At 33.5% G+C, this 10,541-nt stretch overlaps 1 protein-coding gene across 3 annotated transcripts; it reads left to right on the forward strand.

The window, feature by feature from the left end:
• The first annotated feature begins 210 nt into the window (after nt 1-210).
• LOC116111495 (thylakoid lumenal protein TL20.3, chloroplastic-like) lies at nt 211-10,239 on the forward strand. 3 transcript variants are annotated; one of them, XM_031397672.1, is made up of 7 exons: nt 211-377; nt 427-618; nt 690-719; nt 1,241-1,347; nt 9,111-9,145; nt 9,330-9,458; nt 9,959-10,239. In XM_031397672.1, the coding sequence occupies exons 1-7, from the start codon at nt 211-213 to the stop codon at nt 10,148-10,150; spliced, it is 852 nt and encodes a 283-aa protein (XP_031253532.1). In that variant the 3' UTR covers nt 10,151-10,239. The 3 variants fall into 3 exon arrangements, with proteins under 3 accessions (XP_031253532.1, XP_031253533.1, XP_031253534.1); XM_031397673.1 differs by having other exon boundaries at nt 211-368; XM_031397674.1 differs by having other exon boundaries at nt 211-321; nt 434-618.
• Nucleotides 10,240-10,541: the final 302 nt, after the last annotated feature.

A 10,541-nucleotide genomic window follows, 5' to 3' on the forward strand; every position in this document is an offset into this window, starting at 1 on the left:
TTAAAAATATGTGATTTACTCCATGATTGGAAGACCATTTTGCATAAAAGGATGACAAATGGCATCCTATCAACCAAAGAACAAAGTACCATGTGTTCCCATAACAACCAATCATCTTCCTACAAAATAAGTGGATATATCTATTACTTTTCTTCCCTCCATGTGACTACTGCTACCCTTATCTTACAGCTTTAGCTTACCTCAAATTCAATGGCATTCATTTCCACTACCCCACTATCCGTCAAATCTCTTAACCTTTCTTCTTCTTCTTCTTCTTTAAAGGCTCCCCATCACCTACAATCTTTCTCAAAGCCATTACGGGTATTTTGTCATATCAATTCTGAAAAGGAAGGATTAATTCTTGGTGAGTACACACCTTTTCTCATGCAATTTACTTTCTACTCTACTACATGACTGACTTTTACTTGAAAAGGAAGATTGTTCCAACACTGCAAAACCCGGCAACTGGAGAACCTTTGTTTCAACTGCATTGGCAACTGCAGTTGTTGCATGTAGCTCCGACATCTCTGCTCTTGCTGATCTAAACAAATATGAGGCAGAAACTCGTGGCGAATTCGGGATAGGATCAGCTGCCCAATTTGGTTCTGCAGATCTCAGGTTCATTTCTCTTTTCATCACTACTCTTCAACTCTAAACAGACTACTGAATTACCTCTGCTTACTATGCAGGAAAGCAGTACATGCGAACGAAAATTTCAGGTGATGCTTTATCTCTTTCAATTGTCTTTGCATTCCATAGCCTGAAATTTTAATCCAAATTTGGATGAGAGAGGAGAAAAAGCTAATTTGATGATGAAAATATCAAATTTCCCCTTAATTCAACCTCATGAAACAAACAACACCGGCAACTAATCATGCAACATAATACTAATCTTAAGAGGATGTAATTTATTTCCTATCTTAGAAACTGAATAGTGCATGATGAAGTTCTATCTTTCTGCTTCTCTAAAGATAGATAAGCACATGACACTAAGTAAGCGTAACATAATGTAACTTAAATGGGGAGCAAAGGAAAAAAAGAAAGGAAAGAAGAAGAAAAACTGAGATTTTTAAAACATCCGTTTCCCAAATTTAATCTACCAAACATTTTAAAACACTATATCGATGTGAGCCTCTTAGGTTTAAGCTGAGTGGTCAATATTGTCCTTTAATGAGATTTAATAAATAAAGGTATTTCTATGCATTCTAGTATACTTAATCAATCTAAATGGCTGAAACAGAAGAGCAAATTTCACTGCTGCCGATATGAGAGAATCTGATTTCAGTGGTTCAACCTTCAATGGTGCATACCTTGAGAAAGCAGTTGCATATAAGGCTAATTTTACAGGTATACCACAGAGCATTACACTGCTAATAGGAACTATAAGATGATCTAGTGGCAGGTAACTATCAATAGACTTACTATTCTTCTATCCACTGAAAGGCAGTCATCTAGTAGTAAAGATTACATATAAATGATCACTAAACCCTCTTATTTACTTAATAGATCATATCTATCTGTCCTGCTAATACCTTTTATCTCTGCCTATACCTCCAGCTACATTTAATTTTGGTTTTCTTTCCCTTTTGCCTCCATGGACATTTTGGTTCAGCCATCAATCCCAGCACTATCACCCTGTGTACTGGAAGTGCAAAGTTAGGAGGGACTTCTTCCTGCAATTGATTCATATTGCCACACTGGCTTATGGAGCCATTGGGTGCACTGGCAATGGCTTGCTTTGCAACTTCCTTACTAGACTGCAGAGACTCTTTTCCACAACCCTTAGGAAGCCATCTGTTAGCCCAAATTTTTTCAGGTGGTGGATAAACACTGGGCATAATCCGCAAAATTGCTTTATTTTTGTGTGCATTAGTCTTACTTGTCTTTCCAAATGACATGCCTTTCACAAAAGATATTTGGTGTTCCCACCCATTGTCTTCACTAGGTATGGCTCTCCATGGGATTTTGTTGCAAACTTCGGTAGTCTTTGCCCCACAACCCTCAGGAAAGCATCTAGTAGCCGAAATTCTTCTATCTGCTTGATAAACTCCGGGCAAGATATCAACCACAACTTTCTTTGACAATTCAATAGACTCATATTTTAACCTGTTCGATAGGCTGAACAATCCTTCAGCATCTAGAGTCTTAGGCATGCTTACTTCCATATGTTCCATTGATGCTGTTACTGAAACCTCCTCTGGGTCTGAATCATGCACCAAGAATGGCACCCCTTCCTGAACTACACCTTTTAATGTGTCAGCGACAATTCTTCTATGTGGTCCACACCCCTCCGGGAACCCACGAACTGCATTTATCTTTGATTTCTTATACTTTATTGGAACAGTAGAACAAGCACATTTGATATTTTTGGGCTGTCTTTTGAAACTTACAGTAGGAGAAGCATCAATAGTTTCCAAAACCATATTCCAACACCAACCTAGTTTCTCCTCTGCAAATTCAATGGCCCAATAAGCAATATACACAATTAAACAAAAACACTTAAGTTATTTCTTAGCTAATCCTCTTTACATTTAAGTAATCTATAATAAGGCAGAAACTTCAACAGTGATGAAATAAATCTCAAGAATTAAGTTTTATCATCAATCAATCAATCAATTGAAGAAACAAAAGTACATAAAGGGAGCGTATAAAAACTTGAATATAAAGAAAAATCTCTAACTTTTTCTACCAAAAAACATAATTAACAACACAAAGAGTACAATAAGTTAATCATTGGTGAGTTTTGGGAGGAACGAACAGCAGAGAATCCCTAAAAAAATGAAAATACAACTTACCAGCGAGGAAGATTCAAACTGCCCAGAACGATGTTAGGGTTCAATTTGATTACAAGATTATTTCACGATTACAAAAATGACTCACCTCGCCTCGTTTGCATTCCTGTCTATTGTAATTTTAACAATTTTTAACTTTTTTCTAGTTTAACTACTAAATAGCAACCTAATGTAGGTTGTATAAGCTGTTTGCTAAAAGGTTACTAGACCTCAAAAGATAGTGCTAGAAGAATATGGAGTTTATGCATCTGAGAAACTATGATAGTCAACCTACATGGAAGCCGATCAATATGACGATCGATCGAATATATGGTCAAGGTCTCCCTCTTATGCGACACACACTGACACCCACACACCTTCTAACATCATCTAAAATGGTTAGTGAAAATAAAAACGCATTAGAAACACAAATCAATTGTTTCTACAAACTCTACTATGCCATGATAACAGTGACGATACAACAACTATCAAATTTAAGTCTCTAGAAACTCTCAATGCTCCACCTTGAACTGCACCAGAAGGCATCTAAGGAGAGACCAAAGGTTAACTGATCTTTGGAAAAGGTGAAAATAAAGGTTGAGGCCAAACTAGTGAAAAGTCAAAAGGATTTGGTTCCAATGCAAATGATGATGATGATGGAAGTTTGCTAGATTTATGCTAATCCTGTCTCTCCAAAAAGTCCTCTTTTTTCCTATTGAAGTGATGCCATTTGAATTTTGAGCAACTTCATTTCTGCTTTCTTCTGGAGAAATTGAGTTGAATGACTATGAGAATGTCTGACAATGTGCATCAATTCTTGATGGAGCTGATCAATATGTTTTTGTAAACGAGAAATCATCATAGTGAGATTATGGGATTGAGAGTCCACATGATGAGTTACTAGAAATCAGCAGGGATTTGTCGAGAAGATGAATATGGATTAGTAACCAGAAACATGTCTGGAGACTGAGCTGGCTACCTTGTAGAGGTACTTAATGCATGCATATACTGGTGACGTTTGGATTTATGAAGATAATAATTACGGGATTGTTGAAGCTCTTTTTCTTGAATAGTATCTAGCTAAGAATCTATGTACCACCATTCTGGATAGTCTTTTATATCTAAAGTGGCACTTAATTGAGTAGTGATGGAGCTTATACATGTTTGTTTGGCCTGGAGTAATTTCTTAGTGTAGGCTAGAGGGAAAAGTTCCCAGAGAGCATCATCATGAAAAGATAGTCATATCTCATCTAGAATTGTTTGATTTTTCTCAAAAAGGACTTTCTGAATTGACCTAAGCTCAAGAAGATTATCAAACATATTATGGACTAGATCATATGGATAGGATCTATGAAATGTGATTTGATGCTATGAAATGTGATTTGATGCTATGAAAAACATAAGCCATCGGATCTGATAGAGTGGTGTTCTATGAGAAGACATGATGGACCATGCTACTTCGGTGGACATAGGACCTCTGTATCAAGCAAATCAAAGCCCAACTTATTTCTCGCTCATGTGCAGATTCTCATTCAGATTTTCTCACATGCTAGATATTAATCAAGCTTTGTATCTCTTCTATAATGAATTTTGTGAACAAGATGATGACAAAGTACGACATTTGTGTGGATACTAAAGCAGATAGTTCAAACCACATCAACAGCATTATTATTCTACTTTCAAAGAAATATTGGCAATAAAATATGCTATTGAAAGGTTTGAATTTCATCTTGTTGGATATCATTTCTTTGTTGAAACAGACATGAAAACTTTTGACCAAATGCTCCGATTCAACAAAAAAAATGTTTCACATCAACAATTACTCCGATGGGCAGAATGGTTCAACAAGTATTCTTTCACCGTCCAACATATCAAAGGTCACACAAATACCATTGTAGATTATTTATCTAAGGTTAAAGCTAAACAAGTTTGTTTCATGAACCCTATGTCCAAACCACTTCCTTGTTTCATGTATCAACCACTAACCCAGTTCAGTTCTTGTTCATCCTCCTCTTCACCATACCTTAATCCAAACACACCTCCTGAATTCGATAACATTGTTCGAACTCGTACCATAGATGAAAATGCCACCACCCTCATGTTTTCTTATCAAATCCAATGCATTGAAAAGTGTGGACAATCCATGTATGATATGTTAGGTGCTCATCCAGATTATCTTTTTTCAAAGATCTTTTGTTTACTTCTTGGTTTAGATATCATATTTCCAGAAGAATTATCATGGTTCTTTTAGTATATGTTACATCAACACCACATTACAGTTCAATTCTCGGTCCATTATATGTTGAAAATAATTTCCCAGTACCAGTCATCTTCAACCTTTAAATTACACTCTTTGATGGCTTTTCTTAAATGGTTCAAAACCTTGGAAAAATGGAAGTCTGTGTTTGATCATTAACTTGCTCAATACAGAGATTCTATATCCACCAAAGTAGCATGGTCCATCACGTTTTTTCATAGACATCACTCTATCAGATCTGATGACTTATGTTTTTCACAACATCAAGTCACATTTCATAGGTCCTATATATATGATCTAGTCCACAATATGTTTGATCATCCTCTTGAGATCAAGTCTATTCAAAAAATCCTTTTTGAGAAAAATCAGACAATTCTAGATTAGATATGGCCATCTTTTCGTGATGATGCTCTGTGGGAACTTTGCCCTCCAGCCTATACTAAGAAATTATTTCAGGCCAAACAAACATGTATAAGCTCCATCACTACTCAATTAAGTGTCACTTCAGATATACAAAACTATCCAGAATGGTGGTACCCAGATTCTCAGCTAGATACTGTTCAAGAAGAAGAGTTTCAATAGTCCCATGATTATTATCTTCATAAATCCAAGCATCACTAGTACATGCATGCATCAAGTACCTCTACAAGGTAGCCAACTCAGTTTCCAGACATTTCTCCGGATACTTATATAGATTCATCTTCTCGACAAATCCCTACTGATTGGATTCAAGTAATGGGTTGTCTCGATTTCTATGATGAAGACTCGTGGCACGTTATAAACTTGTCAAATGATTAAGTCAGAGTTGTCAGGATAAAATAATAAATGTTTATGTCCTTTATGTTTATTCGTAAAATAGATATAGACTATATAATTTGCCAACTCAAGTGCAATATCTCCCTTGTAAAATATAAAGTCAATATTTGTAGGCAATGAGTAATACATGTAACCAAAAACAGAAAAATAAAAAAAAGTCAAAAATATCATGCTATTGTATTAAATGTGTATTAAATGAAAGCTTTTGGATTTCTCTTAAATAAAGAGAGTTCCCTTCTCGTCGGGAGAGGAGACATTGTGTAAAATCTCTCTTGCATATTTCTCTTGCACATTTCTTTCATATATCTCTCATACTATTAAACTTTCCTTCAACCTCAAGGGTGTTGTAATATATTGATAATGGTAAGAATAGCAAAAAGATCTCACATATTATTTTCATTTACGTTTCTAATGTGCTTTTATTTTCACTAGCCATTTTAGATGATGTTAGAAGGTGTGTGGGTGTAAGTGTGTATGGGATAAGAGGAGGGCATTGACCATAGATTCGATTGATTGTCATATTGATCGGCTTCCATGTAGATCGTCTATCATAGTTTCCCACATGCATGATACCAAGAAAGTCAATCTTTCTCTGGCCCAACTGCATTTTCTTCTCAGAAACATAATACCATAAGAATGTATGATATCAGTAAATTTGCGAAGAAGATGAACATGAGATTCTTCATCTTTTGAGAAAGAAATGTGCAAGAGAGATTTTACACAATGCCTCTTCCCTTAACGAGAAGAGAACTCTCTTTATTTATAAGGAAATCCAAAAGCTTTTATTTAATACACATTTAATACAATAGCATGATATTTTTTACTTTTTTTTTTTTTTTTTTTTTTTTTTTTTTTTTACATTTGTTACTCTTTGCCTAGAAATATTGACTTTATATTTTACATGGGAGATATTACACTTGAATTAGTAAACTGTCGTATAGTCCACATCTATTTTATAGATAAACATAAAGAACATAAACATTTATTATTTTATCCTGACAACTCTGATTGGAAAAGGTCTTTAATTATCTAACAAGTTTGTAACGTGTCGCAAGTTTTCATCATGAAAATCAAGACAACCCATTGCTTAAGGGATTTGTTGATCGGTAAAATCTATGATCAAGGTCCTCTTCTTATTCCACACACACTTACACCCACACACTTTCTAACATCATCTAAAAAACTAGTGAAAATAAAAACGCATTAAAAACATAAATGAAAATAATATTTTAAATTATTCCAAATAGTTATGAACCCAATAACCAGTGGTTGATCCAGCCACTTTTTGGGTGGGTCATGGCCCACCCTCAGTTTTTATTTTTTAAATATTAATATGTATAATTTATATATTTTGGCTCACCCTAACAAAAATATTAATGGATAAAAGTATTAATGTATAATTAATTTTTACTATAGCTCACCATAGCAGAAATTTTTGGATCCGCTACTGCCAATAACCTCAAATCTCAATAGAGTCCGTTTAGTGCAGTTGAAGTAGAATTTATTAGAGTATATAGTTTTTGTGAAAAAATTGTTAATTGTTTAGTAAGAGAAATCTAAAATAGCGTTTTAATATTAATTTATTAAAAAGATTTTTTATATATAAAAATAGATAAAGTCAAATTTATAAGATAAAGTAGGGATATTTTTTAAATTTCAGCATTTTAAATAATCCCAAAAATAGCTTATTGGGGAAGCTCAAAAAGTCTTAAAATAGTTTTACTTATAATCTTATAAACACTTTTGAAATATAACCAAATATCTTTAAAAAAACTCAAAATTATAGCTTTAAATAAACTTTTTTAGTCATCTACTAGTGAAAAAAAACTACTTAAAAGGTTGTATCAATGAAGCGTATCATAAAAAATAAACAAAATCACCAAACAATTAGGAAAACATACTCTCTGAAAATTTCAATAAACAATGCACTAACTTTAGTAAAACTTATACCTCTACACTTTTTTCTTTTTTCCTGTTGTTTTACTTTTCATTTGTTGAATGAATTAGTTTTCTGGAGTAGGTGAGTTCTGAGTAGTAGAAATGGGAGAAAGCTAAAATAAAAAAAATAATAAAAAAAAATAAAAAAGGAGTGAGGCTTAAAAAATAATGAAGGATAACATTGGAATTAATTGAGATCGATGATAATTGATAATAAGTGAGTGATAATAGCCATCACTCATAACCAAATTTTTAACTGTTAATCTAATGCTATTTAATAATTTAAAATTCATTAACCAACGTTTAAAATAATTATCTTTAATTTCTTTTCGAGGTTTATCATATTTAATAATTTAAAATTTTATTTTTAAAAAAAATTAATATAAGAAATTTTAATTTATTTAATTTATTGTCGGGATTTGTTAAGGAAGCAAAGAAACAAATTGTTGATAGTTTCATTTTATTGAAAATTATTAAATATGTATTTTCTTTTGTCATTTTATATATAAAATGCAAGGCATTGCTATCACAATAAAATAGTTAATTGTAATTATTAATTATATCTTTACTGTATGTCCAGTGTTTACTCCTTATTCTACATCAATTATCAACCACCAATTCAAATTTGTCACTTATTTTCTTCCCAATATATTGAGTACTTTTTCTCACCTAATGGTTTAATGACACTTTTTCACCCACACACTTTTAAAATACTATTTTACTATTCAAATTTATATTCCGACAGTAAATAGAGAGCAAACTTGGTCTAGACTGTTGAGGCTTTTAAAGAGGGTAAGCCGATAAGTCTTTTGGTGGTGAAAGGTTAGATTTTGGCAGTTGAAATTTATCAGAATTTAATTTGGGAGGGGCGGCTACACAAACCCTAATCTCTTGATTGCCAACGATTGGCGAGGTTAGTAAGAGTAAAGTTTGAGGGGTTTTGGTGAGTGATGATAGAGAAAGAGAATGACGATAGTGTGAGGTCGCAAGAATGTCGGAATTAGAAACGGAACATAAATTTGTATAGTAAAGTAGTATTTTAAAAGTCTGTGAGTAAGAAAATGTCATTAAATTATTATTTGGGTGGGAAAAAGTCGTTTACTCCAATATATTAGCTCATTAATTTTAAACAAGGGTTCAATTTCTCTATAGTGATCCTTGAGTTTGTATTTCCTAGTGATTATTATTATTATTATTATTATTATTATTATTATTATTATTTTCTCTGAAACTCCTATTCTCCTATCACCTGCAATTTTAATTCTTCTGCTTCTGGTCTGTTAATTGAAAGAGGTAATAGTTTGCTCACTGTTATTGTCATTCTGTAGGTGCGGATTTAAGCGACACACTGATGGATCGCATGGTAAAGCTAGTTAAAGCTTTCTATTTATTCCTTACACATGATTAATGGAAAATGGATTTATATGATATTCTTTTAGGGAAATACGAACCAACCCATTTAAAGCTTTTAGTTTCTATTTGGAAATGTTAGTATTACAAGGACTTGAGATTATGAAGACTAATATATAGTCTCCCCTTGGCTTTAGGTACTTAATGAAGCTAATCTCACAAATGCTGTGCTGGTTAGGACAGTTTTAACTCGGAGTGATCTTGGAGGTGCTATTATTGATGGAGCTGATTTCAGTGATGCTGTTCTGGATCTTCCACAGAAGCAGGTACCATAATTAAGTTATTTATTTTGCATTACCCAAGATGTTTGATTGCAGTGCTCATTCATTTTGAACAATGTAATAGGCGAGTTGTCAAGTTCATTAATTTCTAGTCACCAATTATTCTCGAGTATTTATCCAAGTCTAATCTGCATCTTGAGCTAAGGTTATTTCCAGCAACAAATAGCTCAAGAATATGCAAAGCATTAACGTTTCCATCTTAGTTGATTCACTTCAAATTAAGTCCAAGCAATATGTGTCTTGGAAAAAAACGTGGTGGTGCTAGATTATGACATCCTCTACTTGAATTTTGAATTAAAATTCATATTGCTGTATGATGATGTAAGAATCCTTGCTATTCATTTGGTACGCAACGATCAGTATTATTTCTGCAGTTAATGTCGCATAAGATTGTGGCATATCTTCCATCTGTACAAACTAGGAGTGGTTATCATCTAGATCAAATTGTTTATATGCTCCATCTAATCCTGGGTTGTTTCCTGCAGGCTCTTTGCAAGTATGCAAGCGGAACAAATCCCGTTACAGGGGTAAGCACCAGAAAAAGCTTAGGTTGTGGAAATAGTCGAAGAAATGCTTATGGTAGCCCCTCCTCTCCTCTAATTAGTGCTCCACCTCAGAAACTGCTTGATCGGGATGGTTTCTGTGACTCAGACACTGGTCTTTGTGAAGCAAAGTAATTTTGAAAACTGCTGTTGTGCCAACATCTGATATATGTACATAGATACATCAAGGAGAAGTGCAATCAAATGACGTTTTTCCCTTGAAACTCCTACATCAAAAACTAATTAATAAAAGAATAGGACCGCAAAACTCGTTTGTTTTGTGCAATTTATGAAGAAAACAATTTTTCAAAATGCTTTATTTATTTTGAAAATCAGTTAAGAGTACTACAATCGTGTGCACATATTGCATTATCGTATGTTTATATTTCAATAGTAACGTCCATGGTTTCCTCTGAGTCAATTTGCTTTAGCATTATATAGATGGATAGTGTACGTCCATGTTTTTCAAAAAATGGGGTTATTGTTCCATACCTACCCTGACGTTTCAGTTCATTTAGTCACACTT

The sequence above is a fragment of the Pistacia vera genome, unplaced genomic scaffold, assembly GCF_008641045.1.
Source record: "Pistacia vera cultivar Batoury unplaced genomic scaffold, PisVer_v2 Contig64, whole genome shotgun sequence".
NCBI lineage: Eukaryota > Viridiplantae > Streptophyta > Magnoliopsida > Sapindales > Anacardiaceae > Pistacia > Pistacia vera.

Coding starts and splice junctions, on each gene's coding strand:
- LOC116111495 (XM_031397672.1), top strand. CDS start 211: ATGGCATTCATTTCCACTACCCCACTATCCGTCAAATCTCTTAACCTT. Junction 619..689: donor TTTGGTTCTGCAGATCTCAG/GTTCATTTCTCT, acceptor CTTACTATGCAG/GAAAGCAGTACATGCGAACG. Junction 9,459..9,958: donor TGGATCTTCCACAGAAGCAG/GTACCATAATTA, acceptor TGTTTCCTGCAG/GCTCTTTGCAAGTATGCAAG.